The sequence below is a fragment of the Rousettus aegyptiacus genome, unplaced genomic scaffold (genome assembly GCF_014176215.1).
Source record: "Rousettus aegyptiacus isolate mRouAeg1 unplaced genomic scaffold, mRouAeg1.p scaffold_m13_p_1, whole genome shotgun sequence".
Classification (NCBI taxonomy): Eukaryota; Metazoa; Chordata; class Mammalia; order Chiroptera; family Pteropodidae; genus Rousettus; species Rousettus aegyptiacus.
The window spans coordinates 71595883-71618467 of NW_023416284.1; the positions used below are offsets into that span (position 1 = coordinate 71595883).

The 22585-nt window shown below is 36.8% G+C and overlaps 1 protein-coding gene across 1 annotated transcript in view; it reads left to right on the top strand.

Annotated features, from left to right (window-relative positions):
* The window catches only part of KIF13A (kinesin family member 13A), a 173462-nt gene that overhangs the window by 126785 nt on the left and 24092 nt on the right, over positions 1–22585 (top strand). The window contains 10 exon segments of the mRNA XM_016155861.2: positions 858–988; positions 4684–4770; positions 4869–5035; positions 10964–11177; positions 14853–15015; positions 16120–16260; positions 17038–17187; positions 19287–19448; positions 19978–20151; positions 22078–22229. Coding sequence (XP_016011347.2) covers positions 858–988; positions 4684–4770; positions 4869–5035; positions 10964–11177; positions 14853–15015; positions 16120–16260; positions 17038–17187; positions 19287–19448; positions 19978–20151; positions 22078–22229 — 1541 coding nt within the window.

Sequence of the window (22585 nt, forward strand, 5' to 3'; positions counted from 1 at the left end):
CTATTATCCTTTTTATCCTACTTTTTCCGGAGACATAATATCATACAAATAACTCCTGACTTGTTGAGAGCCCACTAACACTTAAGATCTGTTCATTCAGTAATGATTAAGGAGTAAGAAATTGTTTCTGAAATCCTAAGGCCTAACACTTTTTCTGTTGAATAGGAAAGTATTATTATCATAGTGATTAAATGATTTTTAGAATTAAAAAAAAAAGCAAAGGGACTGAGCAGTGGACTTAATCACCAGGAGTCACAGTCCACATATGCGTGAGGTTCAAGGTCCTTAAAATCACACTAATCTGTACATTGTATAAGCAACAGGCTTCACTACTCTGCGTAATATTAGTATTAGGTATTCAACTATTTTTAAACTTAAGTTATATATTTTAAAATACCATTTTCCATGAAACCACTTTTAGCCTTCTTGAGTTTATATCACTGTTTTCAAAGCACTTCTGTTAGATAATCCTTAAAAGAATCCTGTTAAGTAAATCAAATTGATAATGTTGTCCTGGTTTTGCAAAAAAGAAACTGAGGCTCAGAGAATGAAATGGCTTGCCTGTATTCACATCAATAGTAGGTTGTCGAGTTAAAATTGGAACTCAAAGTATTCTGTCAAGTTTAATTTCCTTACATTTTAAAGCAGTATGTAATCACCGTTCATCATGTTTAAACCTTTTTTTTTAAATTTAGTGTGTTATGGTAAGCTTTTGACTTATAATGGTCCAGATATCTTGCATCTCCTAACTCATTTGATATTGTCATGCATATGCTGTTGGGTTATTGAACTTGATTGTGAAAATTTTTGTGAGTTACTTTAAGTGTGGGTTTTTTTCTTTAATATTCTATTCCTAGGACCATACAAGAGTGGGTGCAGATACTTCTCAGGACATCCAGCTCTTTGGTATAGGAATTCAACCTGAGCACTGTGAGATTGATATCGCATCTGATGGCGATGTCACTCTTACTCCAAAAGAAAGTGCAAGGTAAGAAAAGTTAATGGCCACTTAACATGTGTTTTTGTGCCATATTTCCAGAAGAAGACAACCCGTTCCTATTTGTGGTATATCACATTAATTGATTTACATATGTTGAACCATCCCTGTGCCCCTGGTATGAAGCCCATTTGATCACGTGTATAACCCTTTTAATATATTGCTGTATTTGGTTTGCTAATATCTTATTTAGGATTTTTGCATCTGTGTTCATGAGAGATATTGGTCTATAGTTTTCATTTTTTGTGTTATCTTTACCAGGTTTTGGTCAATTAGGATATTTTTTATGATATGGTTATGGAACCACAGCAAGTGGCAGTAGAGGTGAGGAACGAAATGTATTTGCCAATTATTTGTAAGTCAGCAAGTTGTAGTGATCTGATTGGAGACAGGACAGGGACTCAATCAGTGAAGGAAAAGGAGAAGTGAGTAATAATTACAGGTTTCTTCCTTGGGAGACTAAATAAATGGTGGTGCAGGTAAACCAAAATAAGGAAAATGAGAGGAGAAACGAGTTTGGGGAATGATAGATAATGAGTGGTAATAAGTTCAGTGTGGGATGCTTTGAAATTGAGCTTTCCTTGAGATATCAGTGTAGACATATCCAGTAGGACATTGGATTTAGTGCTGTAAAGTTACACTAAAGGTGTAGAATTGGCCATTATTAGTTTTGTTTGTCTTGAAAGTGCAGTGGAAGGATTAAACCAATGTTTTGGTGATGGTCTGAGGTAGTACATGAAGGTGGCTTACACGAGGGAGCCGGGGGTTGGTCAATAGAGGTAACAGGATATAATCATGGAAGCTAAGGGAAGAGAAAAATTTTAAGGAAGGGCAGGTCAAAATAGAAGCTAAGAAGATTCTCTTGAGTGTAGCAATTAGAAAGACACAAAGAACCTTGGGGTTTTAGGTGCCATGTAGTTGTGTATGTGGAAGCAAAAATACAAAGAATTGATAATAGGATGTGTGGAAGTAGGTCAGCAATATTGGTTGTGAAGATGGAAATGAGATTGAGAACAGAGGAAGGGAGGGATATGGGGGTAAGGGACTATCATTTCCTCAAATCTATGCTGAAGTCCACTGATTTGCTCTTTAGTCATGTCTCAGCTGCTGCTCAGTTATTCCACTGAGTTCTGAATTTCGGTGTGTCTGTTTTTCATTTGCAGAAGTTCAAGAGTTCCATCTTTGGATATGCCTGGTCTCTATTGGTAGTCTTGTTTTTATTCCATCATATGTCTTTAATAATTTTATTTTTATTTATTTTATTGTCTTTATTTGAGAATTCTGTTCTCTGAAGTTGTTGGGGCCTCAACCCAACTGTTTGTTGTATCTGCTGATAACTTTGTTTCCTGAAGTAGTTTGTGAGTTCCTAGATACACTCATCTTCAGTTTATTTGTAGGAGGCTTGTGGCCTAGGTGAGGGTACGTGAATCGTGCAAAGAGGTTTTATATTTGTTTCTTACAAGCATCCCAGGCAGGTGTCCAACTAGAAATTACTTTTTATGCTAATTTCTTGTCTCGAGTGCATTACCAAACCAAGCAGTTTTCATAACTTTTTTTTTATATCATTGTAATAAGAGCATACTGTGAATGGGAAAGTGATAGGTTTATATGTATGTTCAAGTGTGTGTGTGTGTGTGTGTGTGTGTGTGTGTGTGTGTGTGTACATGTACCTAGACAGGGGTATCTAAAAATGCAGAATGTCAACAAAAGTTATCAATAAGTAAGGGAGGCAAAGCTTGTGATGTTCCTCTCATTTGTTCGGGAACTGTTTTTAGTTTTACTTTAGGATAACACTGCCCAGTAGAACTTCTGAGATAATGGAGAAGTTCTGTAACTGCTAAAACCACTTTGGTAGCCACTAGTGAGATGGTGCTCTTGAGCCTTGAAATATAACTAGTAAGAACTGAATATTTTAAATCATAATTCAGATTTTAAAATAATAAAGTGTACTGAGTGACACATTTCTATTATTGGTCATCCACTGTTACTGGAATTTCTGGAGAGCTTTTTAGATACCTTAGTAAACAATGGGCAGTATTTTCTTTAAAAAATGACTGACAAATGCTTTTGTAGATGGAAGAGATTTTTAAAATTTTTTAAACCTTAAAAAAACAACAACAAACTTTTCTTCACCCTTTTGGTAAAAATGGATGTGTGTGTTTGTGAATCCATATGTATATGTGTAGACATACATATATATTCTGATTTCATTTTCCCTTTTTGTACATGAATAAATAGGTCCATAATTCCTAATAGATGGGATACGTACTTTTGAAACTTGAGTTACAATGTTGAGATTCATTTTGATTGGCAAGAAGAAAGGGAACATATTAGTGTTAAATATAAACACCAAAGTTTTGTCATGTTTATGTATGACAGATTAAAACATTTATGATGGTATTTCCAGAGTACTTTTATAAATATAAACTACCAGATTTGAAATATTACTACAAAGGAGTGATTTTCTGAGTTCTACTTATTCTATAACTCTGAGCTTTAGAGCCCTATAAATATGAGGAGACAGATAATATTTATGAGATTATATGAGAAAACTAACTTATTAAAAAACTAAAACTCAAAATAATATCATTATTTTTGTCCATCAAACATCACCTGACAGTCATTTAGCAAATTAAACTTTAATTAATTAGTTAATTAATTCTTCCCAGTAAAGTTTTATTTTTGACTACCAGCAAATCTCTTTTTTAAGTGAATGAACATTTATGAGAAGACCAATACTGTCAGTGCTAAAAATTCTGGAGGACTTTTCTTCTCCCCCTAAAAACTGTCACAGTGACTATGCTTTAACTGTGTCAAAGGATCAGCTGACGAGATCGTGTAATAAGCAAGAAACCCTATGAACACTTTTGCACTGGGTCATTCAGGTAACTGACCCACAAGCCCTTGATATCTACCAGTCCAAGATGCATAGGCCAGCACAACCCCAGAGACACGGGGTTGTGTTGGTTTAATAATAAAGATGGTCAGAATTGCCTTCCCAACTTCCATTTGTTTTATTTTTATAATTTGATAGCTATTTGGGATTTAAACATGATATTCTTTTTTATGTTTTCCTCTATTATTATGGAAAATTTTAAACATATAAAAGTGGAAAGAGAATAGTATGATGAACCCACATATCTCCATAATCCAGCTTAAAAATGAGCACCTCATAGACAATTTTGTATTATTTACATGCCCTCTACATCTTTTCCTCCTTCCCCTTTAGGTTATTTTAAAACAAATTCTAGATATTATAACTTTGTATCATAAATATTTCAGCTTATATCTCTAAAAAAATGAGTATTCTTAAGCATAGCTTCAATACCATCACACCTGAAATAATTAACAATAATTCCTTATTAATTATCATATATCCAGTCAGTGTTCAGATTTCCATATTTGTGTCTCATAAATGTTCATTTTACAAGAACATTCCATAGGTGGCGATGTCTGATTCCTACAGGAGCACATTGCATCAGATTCTCTCTCTTCGAAGGATATTGGCAGCCCTGATCATCATTGCTTAGATCACACTGTGGTTATAATTCTACTCTTCCTTCTTCAGCTATTAACAGAATATGGCTGTTAAGAAGAGAAAGTTCCCCTAGTTTTCTCTTTGGCTACTGGGGCTGGGTTTTGTGCTCTTTACTGTTCAGCTGATATCTTCCCTGGTGTTCCTTCAGGTCCTGTGTAAATGGCACCCTCGTGTGCAATACCACCCAACTGTGGCACGGTGATAGAATCCTTTGGGGAAATAACCACTTTTTTAGGTAACATCTTTGTGTTTACTAATATTTTCGTATACATTTTTTTCTGTTATCTGAGTGTAAAACAAGTTGATTTTCTCTAATGGTGAACACTCCCACAGAATTAATTTACCTAAGAGGAAACGACGAGATTGGTTAAAAGACTTTGAAAAAGAAACAGGCCCGCCAGAGCACGACCTGGATGCAGCCAGTGAAGCTTCCTCAGAACCAGACTATAACTATGAATTTGCACAGATGGAGGTTATCATGAAAACACTAAATAGTAACGGTAAGGCCCTAACTCTGAATTCCTTCATCTTGGGCAGTTCTTTATCTCACACCATTCATTGAGGGATAAGTATGTATAAAGTTAATTGCTAATTCCTTAAAAAGGCCATCAGTGAGGATCTAATTAAAAATTCCAGGGCTTGGTCTGTTCCCTTAGGTGTAACCAGGAAGTGGGTGGAATCTTTTTGAGAACCCTTGTTCCCAAGCCAGTTGTGGTAATGTCTATAGTCCTAGGATATGGAATGACTATGATGGAAATTCTTATCAAATTTCCTATTATTGACCCTGTCATTTCTGAGTCCTTCGGAGTATGAAAACCTCCAGGAGAGTATGAACCCAGGAATTTCAAACAGAATCTAATGGAGAGATAAAAGTCACAACATTTTACTATAAACTCAGTTGGAAATTATACCACCAAAGAAACTTATTTAATATGTCCAGGTAACTTTTACAAAAATGATAGCTAAAATAAAAGGCTTTATAGGCTCTTGGCTTGACCTACATTCCAACTTATTTCAGATCTTTAAGGAAAAGAGTCTTCTTAAAGCATTATTTCTAGATCCCTCTTTCCAGAAGGTTTTCAGGTTTATATTAAAGTTCTTCCTCTCTATGTTACCTCTTTCTTCTTCTGTGCTCATACATATTTACATGTGTTGAATAAAATACATATCAAATTCCTTCCGTGTTCACTGTTTTATAAATCTGTTTCTTCCTTTTCACATGTCCTAGTCTCCTAATCGCCACACTTAGAACCTGGAAACTAGAAGCAGGACAGGAAAGTTGCCGTGTTACCAAGCACAAGACCACATTCCTGGGACTAGAACTATTTTACAAGGATACAGTTGAGGCTACATTCAGGACCACCTGAGCAAGTTGGTTTCTGGACTTTGTCCAATCTCACTTTCCCATTTATCTGCTTTTTGGATATCAGGATCCCTAACTTGAACCAGCAAGGGCCTCCAGGAACCCTGAGAGCCCTATTATAAGCAGTCTCTACCTGACAGGCTTGAAGAGCCTTTTGGTTTTCACAGTTGAGCTCTTCCCTTAAATGTTTACTTTCTCACTCCACTCTTTGAATAAGTCTATCTGGGGAGAGATTTTAAGCATGGCTACTGAACGGCTGGTCAAATCTCCGAAATATCAGATTGGGGGTTCTGTTGCAGGTATAAAGATTTTGACCGTTCTGTTTATCTCTGTCTATGGATTTTTAGCCTCAAGGATTCCTCTTTTTAATTATAAAAATGAAGTTTGAAGAAAAGGTTAGATTGAGAAACAAGTGTAATATATTAATATGAAGTGTATAGATCAACAACAAAAAAAAAGGAGGAAAAATAACTTTATGAAAGAAGTTTGGTAACTTCTCCTTTTAAACATTATTAGGATTAGGAGTTAAATTAACTGTTGGAGCTTTTGACATGCAACACAAGGTAGACCACTCTGCTACTTGTTCATCAAGATGGGAAAATCCAGAAGACATTCCAAAGTGATGTTCAGGCATCAGGATCACATTAGCAGGTTACAACAACGTGCCTTAGCACCAAGCCTCCCGTGACCAAGCCTCCTGTGAGTGTGTAGGGTGTAGGCTCTAAACTCCAGGTGGAGCACCTTCCATTTGAAGAGGGCTTGTTTATTTTGATGAGATTACAGAATTCTAGACATCTCTATCCTCCAACTCTGCAGGGTATCCCAGTGGTGTCAATTGTATATCATCCCACATCACAGATTTCTAATTTAATCCAACTTTTACCTTCTTATCATATGTATTTTAGACCCCTAAATAACCAACGAGTTTTTAATAAGCATTTGTTAATTCCCTCAATCCTCTTAGCCAAACCAATTAGTCATCAGTGGCCAGGCTCCTGGTGTTAACATGAGTTACCATTGGCATTCCATATCAGGCCTTGCTCTCCAGTGTTCAATCTGTCTGTTTACCAGTAATGTTTTCTCCTCCTCGCTGCACCACTTACCCAATTCCTCTGGTAAAGGAGCTTCCCTGTGGGTCATGCAGACAGGCTCTGATATAAGTGCTGAAATGCTGGTGGCTGGACAGTGTTCACACAGTTCACCTCTGCTGCTAGGTGGCTTCCCGATAATAAGCTTGTCTGCCTGGTGGTCGTCCCCTTGGTGGTCCTATTTGAAGATTCTCTTCCCTCTCCTGTGGTTTCAGACGAAGCTCCTCCACAAACACTGGGATAAAGGTTTTAGCTGATTGGCATTAGCATGAGGCAGCTTGAGACTGATTTTTAGCAGTGCTGCTGATTGATGCTTGTGCTCCATGCTTTGGCAAAATCTAACGTGATTGGGAAGAAGCTGACATTTTCTGCCTGACAGAGGTACTCTGTATTCTTGATTGAGGAGTGTTCCCTTTTCAGTTAAGACCCCTGCCTCCCCATGTCCCAACTCCACTACCTTCCCAGTGTTAAAATCTGTTCTTTTCCCCATGCTCAAAAGTGTTCTTGGTATCATTACTACTATTACTAATGATTTTATTACTATTGACAGCACAACAGTCAGAATGTTATACTTCCATATATATATTTACCTGCATTATCCCACTAATAGCCTAGGGTATTATTTTTTAGTCTCTAGAGTAAATAAAGATCTAAAAACCAGTTCATTTGAATTAGGAGTGAAGGGAAACCTAACATCTATAACAATAATGCCTTCGTTCCAAGGATTCAAAATTAGGAATCAGACACTCATCTGTTTTTACAGAGTCAATAGTAGCTCTAAAGGAAAGAGCAATTAAGGGGCTGGTAAAGGGTCATAGAGTCCATTTATTCCATCTGGGTTTAAAAAGTTCTTTCTTCCTCTCAAAGGATCTGTTTTTCTCCGACTTAGTGCCTCGGGCATCTTGGCGTGAATTAATTCTAATTTATCACTTAAATTCCCTCCAAACACCACCACCACCACTACCATCCTCTCTTTTCCATTCTTGGGAACAGGTAAATAAGGTTGAGCTCATTCCACAGTGATTTACCAGGTAAAGAATAAACTAATGAAGAAGAGAAGTGTGCTTCTCAAAGTAACTGTGGTCCTTTTTCTCTTGCTAAAATACCTACCTCTTCGGTATCTTGTCCTTCAGCTCCAAGCTCACTGAGTTTTAAAATAGTTTGTTCAAAATAAGGAAAATGATAGGGGAAAAATAAAGTTGTGGACAGTCTGTTGGTAGTTGATTGGTCATTTGAGAATAAGCCAAATAATCTTTTGCTTTTGTCCTAAACCATATCATAGAGTCAGATTGACTTGCCAGTTAGGGTGACCTATTTAAAAAATAGACTGTGTAGTGATAAAGGTTTGAAACTAGTTAATTTGAAAAGAAAATGTTATCAAATATGTCTAAGGGAAATATATTTCCAGACTTGTGTTAGGATTAGAAGTTAAAAAACAAAACAAAATAAAACCCTCAGCCCCTATACCTCTAGTAGGGTTGTGTATGGCATGGCCACACCTGAGTCCCTGGGCATGGCTTATCAGGCTGTACTGGGGCAGACTCAGGGAGGGATGCTTTGAGTTGCTCTTGCTTCAGTACCTATGTATTTATTTGTGGCCATGACAAATCCTGGTAACTAGTAGGGGTGTTATGGCAGCTGCTAAAGCAGTTTAAAACAGCCTCTGCATGGCGTGAAACCTTGGGGTGAAATCTCCTCTACATTAGCCATTTGGGATCTTATGTGTTTCTATATACCACTGACTAGCAAATAGAAATAAGGATTTGATATCTTATTCAGTGTCTTTTAGCAGAAACTCTAGCATATGGAATAGTGTGTTTTCCACTTTTATAAAGATTCAAAAACACTAAGTCAGAGTTCTTGAAAATAAGGCTCTATATAAATATAAATGGATGATAAGGACCTTGTCCTTCTAAACCTAAAGCCCGCATAGAGCAAATATATATACTGTTTTAGAAATATATATTTTTAATTCCAAGAAAACTTTTCATCTCTGGCCTTTATATTTAAAATTCTTTCAGATTCCTGCAAAAAAAAAAAAAAAATCACTATATTATTTTTTATTTTTTCAGAAGTTTTAGGGTTATGCCATAAATTCTAATGCTCTGGGGTGCATAGATTTTTACTCTTTGGAAAAGTTCTTGCCTATTCATGGTCTGCCTTTGTGTAGGGTTTTTGGGGGGGTCCTTTGTGTTTTGGGGGGGGTTAGTGAGAGGGGGTGGTGTCGGTGGTGGTGGTGGTGGTGGCGATGGTGGTTAATTTTCCATCAGCTTTTCAAGTAACATATTTTAGGGACTCTGACAGAACTCTATGAAAAAAATTATTCTGCTTTGAAAAAATGCTGAATTTTACTCTTTAACAAAGTACTAATTCTGAGCAAAACGTTGGAGGTCAGAATACCATATTTATTAATAAGTTTATGTCTCCCTTAACCAGTTAGCTCTGATTGATCTGAGGTCAGGCGTCATCTTAGGTCAGCTACTTGACCTACTGAGCCCCAATTTTCTCATCTTTAAAATGAGAATGATATCCACCCTTAGGATTGTTGCAAGGCTGTCATGAGATGATGCATGCAAAGGGTGTAGTTCCTCTACCTGAAGATAGAGCCAGTAGTTAAAAGAATTATTATTGCCATTGTGGTTGTTATTTATATTAAAACAACTCACCTATGCTGTTCATATTATAATATTTTTTAATTGCTTTCTGCTTTTTTTGGTATTATTTAACTTTATTTTCTAAGCTAACACGTTGTCTTTTTCTCTTACTGCTCATGTAGAAAGTTAGTACAATTTTACACATTTATTTCACAGATGGATAGGATCTTCTGGAAAAGTCAGTCAATAGTTATCATCAGATATTATATAAATTCCTCTCGTCCTCTTAATTTCCCACTCTTATCCTGGAAATTAAACTGAGAGTCAGTTTGTGGAAATACAATACAAATAGCACTGAATAACAGGCAATGTGTCCATGTACAAGAAGGAAATTATGTCCCAGGCTAGCCTGAGAATATGAACTTATCTCTTCTAGGTCCCTTGTACTTGAGGGAGATAAATTTATGTGATGGTGATTTTCTTGTTTACCATCCATATAGTCTAATAGACTGTTTCCCTACAGACTGCTCACTTTCTTCTTAATCATTCTCCATGGCTTTGAGTTCATTGATCATTACCATGCTAATGTCCTCCCCCAGCCAATTAGCTCTTTAGGATCAAGTCTTAAATCACAGCTACCACTTGTTATAGTATGGCCTTTTTGAGCATGACCTGCCTATTAGTATCTCTATACCTATTCACCTACGTGTATGTTAGTGACCTCTAGATCTGCAAAATGAAAAAAAAAAAATCAGAAAAATAGCCTTTTATTTTTACAAGTGAATTACCCTCTTAGATATTAGCACCAGAGAAATTGTGACTATATGCTCAATCAATATTTTCAGATATATGCTGTGATCTATAAGTTCTCACATTAGAGAAATTCAGGAGTAATAAGATTTGTGGTTTAAATCAGAATTATAAATCCTTTATCATATATCAAAACTGAATGCTAAATGGACATAGAAATTGACTACCATAAAAATCAGATCTTCTGTGGCTCTGTCTTTGCCATTGTCCTAGATTTCATTATGTGTTTTTTCTCAGTGGATAGGATCCCATCCCCTTCCCCTCTACTCTCTGTTTGTAGTAGATTAATTGTCTATCTAAACATTAGGATGGAAGAAGGTAACATAGTAGATGTGAGAAATGTTTACATGTAAAGGAACTTGTCTGAAATGTTAGTAAAAAACAAAATTGAAATGATCTTATCTGACAGGGATGCTCAGCCCTCTCATAGAAAGCATATTGAAAGACCATTTTCTGGGGAAGGAGATGGTTACAAGAGTTAGAGGAGCAGGTCTGGAGTCAGACTGCCCAGGCTGTGATCTCACTGTCATAGCCACCACTGAAGATACCTTGTCCTGTCTCTTGGCTTACCAGACCCAGTTCAAAATGTGGTTCAGGTCCTGGAGAAACAATATCTGGAAGAAAAGCGGAGTGCCCTTGAGGAGCAGCGGCTCATGTATGAGCGGGAGCTGGAGCAGCTCCGCCAGCAGCTCTCCCCAGAAAGGCAGCCCCAGAGCAACGTCCCTGACCGCCTGGCCTACAGCAGCCAGACAGCTCAGCAGAAGGTGACGCAGTGGGAAGAGGAGAGGTAAGAAGGGAACCTGGGAGACCGAGTCAGGGCTCTAGGGCTATGCGACTTTGAGGGTGGGTCGTGAGACATGTCAAAGAGAGACAGACCTAGCACAGAAAGGGTTGTTATCAGCTGCCTCTTCTTTTCAGTGATGTTGTCCATATTTACTGCTAGTTGCTAAAGACATACCCACCCCTCTTACCCTTCAGTAAAAATGGTACCAAGTTAGAAGGCATAGACTGTTAGGTATTGAAATGGAGATAGTTTGAATATTCTTTAGTGTAAAGGCCATTCTCATTTTTCATTTCTCTTACTTTTGATTCTGATTAAATACAACTTCAGTGTTAAGAAATCTCCTAAATGTAAATTTTTAAAATTTATGACTTTAAAATACTTATATTAGAACTGAGATAATGGTAGAAGAAATGGTAACAAGAACAACAACAATAAGGGAAATAAATTATTGCTAACTTCTGTGTTCTTGCTACTAAGAAGAACATGGTGCTAATTTTATTTCTCAGTCCCTACAGCTCTGTGCCAGAGAAACTATTATCTCTATCTTGTAGGTAGGGCAACCAGTTTAAATATACTGCCTGAGTCACCCATCTAGTAAATGAAAAGGCCAGAATGAAAAGGTCTATCTCTATATACCCATTAATAACTCCTTTGTTATAATAATAACTAATAGTAATAAAAGCAGCATCTGACATTTATAGAGCATGAACCATGTGCCAGGCACTAAGTGCTTTACATATATTCATCCAGTTTTCACATCTGCTACTACATTTTAGCATTTTCACCCCCATTTCACACATGAGCAAACTGAGGCTGAGAGGTTAAATGACTTTCCCAAAGCCATTTTCTGATCAGTTGGAACAGTGGGATCACAGCCTGGGCAGTCTGACTCCAGACCTGCTCTTCTAACTCTCGTAACCACACCGCATATCTCTCTAGCCGTGAGATACTTTACTTGAACCACATCCAGGGGAGATGACACCTAAGAGGAGGAAAGGGAACCTTACCCTACATTAAAAGGCTCACCAAAGTAATGCACTTGATTGCCTGTTCTAAATTAAGAGAAGAGTCAGTTACATTTTCCCCAGGAGCTGCCCTGCTCATCTGGATACTGAAGTGTGAATAATTATCATACTTACAATATATTATTTTTTACATTTTGCACCTGGATAAAGCAAAGGTTAGTAAGCGGTGCGTTTTCTGAGGTGCCACCTTTTCCACATTTACTATGAGCTAGTGGCTTTAAGCAACAGCTAGCTAAAGGTAATTGGTATAATTGTACCCGCTGATACCCATTCTACTTGTCCTATTTACTTTTCTATGTATTGAAGATTATAAAAGACAAAAAAGTATGCGATAGAAATGGTGGATTGCTTTTCATTTTTGTTTTATTGTTTTTTGTTTTCTTTTTCTTGGATTCTTTTTAATTGTACTGTTTTTCAGTTAAATGTCAAAATTTTTTTTCACTTCCCATAATTCCAGATTAATTCTCTTTGAGGCTCAAATTCTTAAAGAGTAGAAAGGGTGATATTTTGAAGAATGGTTACAATATTGATTCCACCAAGTGTTACTGGATAAAATTAAAATGTCATTAATGGTGGGTGGATATATGAAAAGCTGGGACTATTATCTAAGTAAATGTTGATGGCTTATGAAGTATTGAAGGACTCAGACCTTAAGCAAATGTCGAGAGTCAGAAAATCAAGTATTTAAGAGTTAGTAAGAATTGCAAAGAAAGCTAGAGATGTAGTTTATTCTTTCTGTAAACTTATAATGTGCTGTAGAGTAAGACATACATGTGAAAATAAAATTATAATAGTAAATTGTAAAAAGTTTCATTCAAAAATAGGAAGTGTTACAATTATGTAATTACCTATTTGTTGTTTTTCTCCTCCATTGGAAAATAGATTCCAGGGAACAAGGAGTCAGTTTCATTCATTGAAGTTTCCCTAGTGCCTAGAATGATGTTGTCATGTGGTAGACTTAGTGAATATTGATTGTGTGAAAATATTGAATAATAAGCAAGAGTGTAATGTCTAGTTGGACAGAGGGTTCAGTAAGTGCCATGATTGTTTAGTGGAGGGTGAGACCCCAGTGAAGCTGAGTCATCTGCAGAGATTTCCCAGAGAAGGAAGGATTTGAAGTAAGTTTGGAGGGGGGAGTGTTGATGTCAGAGAGCAGTCTGGTGAGGAGGCACACTTTGGATAGGTGGGTTGGCATAAACAAATGTGAAGCAATGGAGAGAGTAAGATGTGTTTAAGAGATTACATGAGAAGTTTTGTTTAGTCTAGAAGGTGATTTATAAAGGAATAGGGAGAGTTAAGTCTAAAACTCTTAGATAGGATGCACAGGAGGCCTATAGACATGCATATTTGGGATTTAACCTATGAGAGAAGGTTTTTGAGCCAAGGAGTGTCCCAAGAAAACAAGGTGTTTCTAAGGCCTGTCTTGTAGTAGATGAGGAAGAACCTGAGTGCTATGAGATTGTGGGGTAGGGGGAGTAGGAGGAGAAGTATGAGGAACATGAACCAGAGTGATGAACAAAACCAAGAGAGATTTAGGAGATGTTTTAGAGGAAAAGTCAACAAGGCTTTTTTCCTGGATATTGTGAAAAAGAAAAGACTAGCTAGTTGAAAATAATCAAGCCTGAATAACTGAAAAAAAAATGATAATTTAGAAAAGGCAGGAAGACGGTATCAATGTGTGATATCTTTTAGGTCATTTTATATTACCATCTTAGCAGTAGGCCTTGTGTCATTTCTAGGGTGAAAAGAAAGGAATACAGATTTAGGTGTTGTAAATGCATCATTTCCCTATGAAGGGCAGGAGATGTGTAAATGGTAGAAAAGAGAAGCTGTATAAGGCACAGAGCAGTCTGATAGACTGGGTTACCTTTGAGCCCAGATTCAAATGTGGAATCCAGAAGTACTCTTTTCATTCAGTGGGTATTTTTTAATACCCTACAATGCACTTGGCCGGAAATTAAGTGTAATGACAAGCAGAAGAGACAGAGCTCCTGCCCTACGGGCATTTATAGCCTCTTAGAGGAGACAGACTTTAGTCAAATAATTACACAAATAAATGAAAAACTGTAATTATGACAAGTGCGACTGAGGCAAAGATATGGGGCTGGAGGAACCTAATAGGGTTTTGATGCAGTCAGGATGTCAAAGATTTTATCAGGAAGTGCTATATTGTATAGAGATGAAGAAAGAATTCCTGCTGCCACAGAAGTACCTACCTCTTGCCTTTTACCAAGTGAAGAAATCATGTAAAACACTTCCTTCTAACTCCAGATTTCTTTCACCTGTCCACTCTTAGTCCCTGACCCTAAAGCACACAAAAAGTATAATTGTCTTCTTCCTAAAAGATTACGGGTGGTGGTGGTGGTGGTCGCTGCATCACCCTATCAAAATCTAGTAGTTTACAGATGTTATATAACTTTAAAAATGGTTTTTAGTTACATCACTCCGCATATTTGCTCCTGGTCAGTGGTTACCAACAGATAGCCCACAGAATCCTGGTGGGAGATGGAAAGGATTATGAGGCGATTTGGAAAACTAGGTTGAAAAATATTGTCTGAAAGTTTACTACCACTTTCTAATAATATGACTCACTTAGAAACAAGATTGTAGTTTTCTTTTAAATTTTCTCATTTCCTTTTCTGCTACTCCACAGAGACGAACTCTTCCGTCAGAGCCTGGCAAAACTGCGTGAACAGCTAGTTAAAGCTAATACCTTGGTGAGGGAGGCAAACTTCTTAGCTGAGGAAATGAGCAAACTCACTGACTACCAAGTGACTCTGCAGATCCCTGCTGCAAACCTCAGTGCCAACAGAAAGGTAAGATTGAGAGCAAGGTGTGGAATAGAGAATACTGTAAGAAGACTGTGAACCTGACATCCAGGAAAACATCCGTGAGGAGTTGCTGACATGAGCCTGGGTATTTGTTCTTTGTAAGACTTCCTCTATAGACCTACTCATATGTTCTTTGTAAGACTTCCTCTATAGACCTACTCATAATGTATGCCCTTAGATATGTTATCAGAATATGAGAATTTTGGTGATTTGAAGGACTTGTTAATTTAAATGCTTTCCTTAAAACTAGGAATGTATATAAGTAATCCCACCTGCTTTTCTCTTTCATATAAATGCCCCTTTCTGAAATAGGGGATAGGAGTATGTTTTATTATAGTACCATTTTAAGAGTGAATTCTACAAGAAAAAGTGATACAATACCTGTCCTTATGTACACAGAAGGGCCCTCTGCAGCTGTTTGGACATTCCCATCATTTCTTTTATTTAATTAGACATTCCCCATCGTTTCAACTTGAAGAATTTTTCATTTAAGGAGAAACTTTGAAAAAAGAAAGATTTTTATCCAGTCGTCTTTTCCCCTTAAACAAGCTAGATGTGAGTCAAGGAGTGTCTCATTGGTCTTCCTGGGTTTTAGTCATTTGACTGAGTAGTTCTCCTTTGAGAAATGCATTCTTAGTCCACAGTCATAGAAGTGAACTTAAAGTTTGATGTGCTTTTCATTCAAGGACGCTTATCATGGTGTCCTTTATAATAGCAAAAATTTGAAACAGTAGTATATTAGTCAAATGAGTAGGACATCCATATAATGGATTGCTACGTTGCCATTAGAAATGTTTATGAAGAATAGTTATCAACACAAGATGATTATAATATAAAAACTATGGTGAGAGAAATGGGAGAGGAAATTTATATTTTTGTTTGATTCTGGTTGTGGTAAAAATTGTGTGCCTGCATATAACATGAAAAAGAAACCAAAATATTCTGTATGTGGTAGAATTTTATCTTCTTTTGTATACATTATGGCTTTTTTAAATTTGCTACTTTACAATAATATACATTGCTTTAATGATTCAAAAGTTATAACAAGGTTTTTTTGTTTGTTTGTTTTTGTTTTTCTTCATTCTACAGAGAGGAGTAATAGTGAGTGAGCCAGCTATTCAAGTGAGGAGGAAAGGAAAGAGTACCCAAGTTTGGACCATTGAGAAGCTGGAGAATAAGTTAATCGATATGAGAGACCTTTATCAGGAATGGAAGGAAAAAGTTCCTGAGGTAAAAGCGACAAAATGTAAAGGAGATTTGGTCATGTTAATAGCAGAGAACATCATGATTTAACTGTCAGAACACACACACACACACACACACCCCCACACCCCCCCCCCCACTCCACCCCCAGTGAATATTCGTAATGGTGCTTTCGAAATTTATATTAGAAGAGGACAGTAAAAGTGATGTTGAGGGGAGTGCTAAGTTGGATCAGTAATACGTAATCCTCACAGATAGGACTAAATGAAAAGAACACACGGCATATTCTTATTTGTCTACATTTTTACTACACTTAAGTGAAATGAAGTAGGACAAAGTAAATTTTGCTGTTGTGTGAGTATTGTGAAAACTCAACTGGGTGGAATCCAGTATGGATTTTTGTACTCATTAGCACGTGTTCATGCTCCCTTAGATATGATCATGTTTGGGTAGATTACTAAGAATAATTCCAGAGAGCATAATTCATTTTTTGGACGTTAATAATGGAAAAGAAGGCTCAGTGAAGGAAATAAGGCAAAGCACAGGGAATAAAATAAAACAGACTGCAGGTGAAGTGTGGTAGGGAAGATGAGGCAGTAACTAATGAAGGATCCTCCACATGAATATCACATAGTTTCCCTGCTAACGAGACCCTCACATGTGCTCATTTTGTTTTATTTATGTAACATGATCCTAATTTTACTTCTTTTTAACTTGTTTGAATTAATGCTTTAAAATTTTTTTAAATCACATTATTTCATTTGATGTTTCGATTCTTCCTCTCTTGCCTCTCTTACCATTCAGGCAAAGAGACTCTGCGGGAAACGAGGTGACCCTTTCTATGAAGCCCAAGAGAATCACAACCTCATCGGTGTGGCTAATGTGTTCTTGGAGTGTCTCTTCTGCGATGTGAAGCTTCAGTATGCAGTCCCTATCATCAGCCAGCAGGGGGAGGTAAGGACAAGCCAGCCTCGGAGAAAATGGTGGTTCAAGTTTTTACAGTTTTTTGTTTGTTTGTTTCAATTTAAATTATGTTCTTGATGTTGATCAAGAAACTAGGAAAAATAGAATCCACATCCTTTCTTCTCTATTAATACCAATACACACTACCAAAGTTAAGTCATGGTTTTAAAAGATTATAACATTTTATATTTGTGGTTCACAAATTTCTTTATTTTAATCAAATTAGAAATCTTTTGGAAACCAGATTGAGCTCTGTGCCCATATTCATTTCTCTTTTAATGTTTTGTCTTTGTATACACTCTGGCTCCCTCCTATCCTCTAAATGGTCTTTAAAAGAGATGCCTCGAGAGGATTGTTTTGAAATCTACAGTATCCAAATGAAGCAAGCTGCACCACCCCATTGTTTCCCCTTCTAAACTCTTATATTTCAGTTCTTTAGATATACTGGCCTCATGTAGGCCTAAGAAATTCAGAAAATGATCAAGTTCAAACTTTTATCCATTTCATCAACTTTAAATTTTAAATTTGGTAACACCCTTATTTCCTAGCTTGTCCTTTGATAACATGCAAACTTGAAATACTGTTATTTTGTGATTCGCACCCAGAAAATAAGCCATAGGTTCCCAGTTGTGGTGCATAAGTACACATTCCCCCTTCTATATGTGGTAGCTGCCTGTGAACATTCTGTTCCAGAAGACCAGTGGGCTAAAGTTTGCTTTTCCTATGTTAAAAATGGGCACAACTTCTGTGGCAAAGGAATCCAGTGGATGAGTCCCTAGTGTGAGTTCTTAAGCTAGGGTCCATGATGGGCTTTGAAACTTCTGTTAATTCCACTGAAATTGTATTTAAAATGTATTCGATTCTCAAAAAGCACTGAAAAGAAAAATTTAAGAACCACTGTTCTGATTTCTCTTATCCCCCCACCTTACTTCTTAATATTTGTCTTACTTGTCAGACACCATCAACTAATATCTCTCAGGTCCCTGGTGCCAGTGCAAATTGCTGTGTGGAAGTTGGGTCTGAGCTACTTTTAAAAATGAGCCTTGTTATTTATGATGAGAGTGGAACTGCCAGAATGTGTTACCTTCACAGCTTCAGCCATTACAATTTTAAATTATGTTATGAAAGATAACTTGGCCAGTTATAATAGTCTGAGAATGCAAATTTTAAGACGGTCCCTATCCTTTAATTTGGCTCTGTGCAATAACTTTAAGAGAGACACTGCTAAATCAACACCTATTCTGAGAACCCCAGGATAGTGAGGAAATTCAGCCTTTTTTTTTTTTTTTTTTTTTTTTTGGAAAACAACGTTAAAGGAATTATTTCTTTGTAATATCCTGGTTTTGTATTTGCTATTTCTCTTGGAGCAGGTCTCACTACCTCGTGAAGCCCTTCTTCACTCTACTCTCAGCCCCAGTGTGAATTAAGTGCTCATTCTCTATTCCTAGAGAGAATAGAAGCTCCATGAGCCCAGTGACCATGTCCATTTGGTTTACTCTTGTCAACACAGTGCTTAGTGTAGTTCCTGGCACAGAGTTAGTTCTTGGTAAATATTGTTGAGTGGATAAATTTTTTCCATAACAACTAGTACATATCTCTGTTATAGCAGCTAGTTTACACTTTTATTATCAGGTTTTTACTTCCCTGCCTTTCCCCACTTGACTGTGAGTGCCTTGACAGCAGTACCTGTGTCTCTATCTTGTTATTCTCATGAGGCCAGGTATTTACTTGCTCAAATGAGTAAGTGAATAAATATATATGTACATGGAAAATAGGTGACTCCAGGTAGAATATGATAGCTGCCTTCAGGTTATTCATGGGCTATCCTATAGAAGAAAGATAAGAATGAAGGTGACTTCGGAAGGTAAGTTGCGAGGAGGTAATTTGTTTTAAAGTCAGGCAGGATGATTAAAGGGCAAGTGGTGGAATGGACTGGCTCTGGGAGTGTTGAGCTTCCCATTGCCGGAGGCTGGCAGGCAGCAACTAGAACTGCTCACCAGGGATATTGTAGAGTGCTTTCTGTCTCAGGTCTGTGCTGGCTGCCCATGGGATGTCTTTTAACTCCAAGGCACTCTGCTTCCTTGACCCAGGTTGCAGGGCGTCTTCATGTGGAAGTGATGCGTGTTACAGGAGCTGTCCCAGAACGCGTAGTGGAGGATGACTCCTCAGAGAACTCCAGTGAAAGTGGGAGTCTTGAAGTCGTAGACAGCAGTGGGGAAATCATTCACCGAGTGAAAAAATTGACATGCCGGGTGAGAGGACATGATGGGGAGGCTCAGAGAAATTACCTGTTTAATTCAAAACCATTTTATAGAAAATCTTATGAGTTCTTCATAAAGCATAGTAAAAGTTAAACTTTCTGACAGTGAATACGATGGTGGACAATACTTTTTCTAGCATAGCACACTTTCTGATGACTGTTTTGCCTCATATTTCAAAAGTCTGTATATATTTGGCATGCAAGGAGTATATGTTGCTCAGTGAATTATACTGCATCTATCAGGAGCTCAGTCATTAGAAAAGTTTTAGAAGGGTGTGTGTGTTCGTTGCCAAGTTTATATACTATAGTTATAGAACTGTGGTAAAGATTTTATTACAGAATAAAACCCTTAATGAAATGGTGCCAAATGTGTTCAGATGTCAGATGGATGACTCATTTGTTTATTTTTCACTTAATCTTAAATTTGAGGTCGTTGAAATAAGAAAAGAATACATAATTTAATGTTTTCTTTATGGGAGTTATATTTGCTGTTTTTTTTTTTTTTTAATCTGTCTCTTCAGGTAAAAATTAAAGAGGCAACTGGGCTGCCCTTAAACCTGTCGAATTTCGTCTTCTGTCAGTACACATTCTGGGACCACTGTGAGTCTACAGTGGCTGCCCCAGTAGTGGACCCAGAGGTGCCTTCCCCGCAATTCAAGGATGCCCAATATAGCGTGACCTTCTCTCACTGTAAGGTACAGGTGCCATTGTGAAATGAATTACATGGGAGGCAGCAGATATGGATATAGTTCAGAATTCTACTTGTACTTTAGAAGTTTTCCCCACAAGAATGTTTCATAAGAGTAAAATGTTTATTGGGCTTTTTAACCTCAAAAGGTGCTTCCATTTCAAAAATTTTTAAAGACTTTTAAATAAAATCTGAAAGACCTCCGATCAAAATCTTGTTCCCCAAAGGTGTGATGGCCAGTGACAGTTTGCTACATATTTTGATAAACTATTTTCTGTGTTCCACTACTTTTTATATGCATGTGGTAAACATGTTCATATACATAAATAGGAATAGATACATATACACTCTTAATGTCATGCATACATAACTGTCATGCACACATAATTTTTTACCAAAATGATCACATTATACATATTGCAGAGTTTTATGTTGTTATTTTAATATATGTGGACATCCTAACATGTAAGTCGCTGTAGATATTTTTCATTCTTTTGAATAGAGTATAGCATTCTAAGTATAGCATTGTAATGTACCATATGAGTTTTGAAAGAAAGTATAAAATAGGAAAAGCGAATTTTTATTTAGTATTTGGTGGACCTACTTTGTGACATCAGCTACCCTTCCTGGCTTTCGCATCAGACTGATAACAAGTTATTTCTGACAGATGGACCCTGTGCTCTATGTAATTTTGTTTTGTTTTTGTTTTGTTTTGTTTTGTTTTGTTTTGGACAGTCCTTAATAGGTAGGTACTCAAGACTTTTTTGGGGGTGGGGGTTATTTTGTTTTGTTTTGTTTTTATTTATTTTTTTTGCAAATTGTGCCTATTTCTTTCTAGTTTCATACTTAGAAAACAAATCCATATTACCACCTACAATATTTCACATACATGTAAAAGCTATCAAGTCTTTCTTTTTCTGAAAACAAATAGCCACATGTTTTTACTTTTATTCACCAATCTGTTTCTTAAAATCTTTATTAATCATTTTTGTTTGTTTTTTTCTCCTAATACTTTTTTAAATATTCACCATGTTTCTTTGGGTCTTCAAAGCCTGCTTATTTAGAAGGATAGAATTTTAAATGAGTTCTAATTAACAACTGATTTAATAAATACTAGTCTCAGAGTCTCTGGATCCACTATGTGACCTTGGGTTCTTTTATCTTTAAAATGTGTAGATGGTACTAATTGGTCATTAAGTTTATTTTCCTCCTAAAATTCTGGTTCTGTGTATAAGTAAAATAAATAAGGTAAATAGTATAAGGTTAAATCAATATAGCACAGCTCTTGACAGAAATAAGAGTCACAGATTTCTTCACCTGAGATTCCACTGTGATATTAATGGGAAAAAAATTAGCTTTGTCTTTTGCCTACAGCTTTGTTCTGGGTGATTTGCCATACTCGGTCAATTCAATATTCATTTCCTCACACTCATCTGTTTGCATTTTAAAATGAGGAATTCCGGTGGGAGAGTTCAAGAGTAAGAGCTCAGAACCACGAAGATAATCATAAAAAATTTAATTCTGTTATTAGTGTTCTAAGCCATAGTGAGGAACAATCAGAAGTTCCTTTTTTGATGTGCTGATTATTCTGTGCAGGGAGAAAGTCGGTAATCCTGTGGAACTAAGATGAACTTGGAATAAGGGCACATAGAGTCAGCTCTGCAACAAACAAGCAGTATGATGCGGGACAAGCAGTGTCTTCATTTAAAAAAAGAAAGGGATTGAGTTAAATGACCTCTTGATATCCCTTTCAGGTTTAATATTCTGTGGTTCTTTATGGTTTTTATAAAACAGTGGAGATGGTATTTAAGGTTGGGATCAGGCTAATATATTCTAGAGTGAGTCTACATGAAGTTGAAAGTTAAAAAGGAAATTTCATAGATCGCTTTACATATAATCCTTTTCCTCTTTTTTTTTCTCTTGGTTATCCCAGGACTATGTGGTGAATGTAACAGAAGAATTCCTGGAGTTCATTTCAGATGGAGCATTGGCAATTGAAGTGTGGGGCCACCGGTGTACTGGAAATGGTAGCTCCATCTGGGAAGTCGATTCCCTTCATGCTAAGACAAGAACGTTGCATGACAGGTTCGTCCTTGGCTGTGAGATTTAGATACAAGGTCAAGACTGAAGATATTTAGTGGAGGAAAGGAGAGTCTTTTCAACAAACAAGACTGAAACAATTGCATATCTATATCAAAAAAACAAAACAAAACTTTGATCTTTACTTCACACCATACACAAAACTTAATTCGAGAGGGATCATAACCTGAAGTGTAAAAGATAAAACTATGAAGCTTATAGAAAAAAAAACAGGAGGATATCTTCTTGTGAAGTTGATCTTCCAATAATCCCACTCCTATGTATTTACCCAAGAAAAATAAAAACATAAGTCCACAAACAGACCTGTACAGGAATGTTTATGCAACTCAATTCATATTATC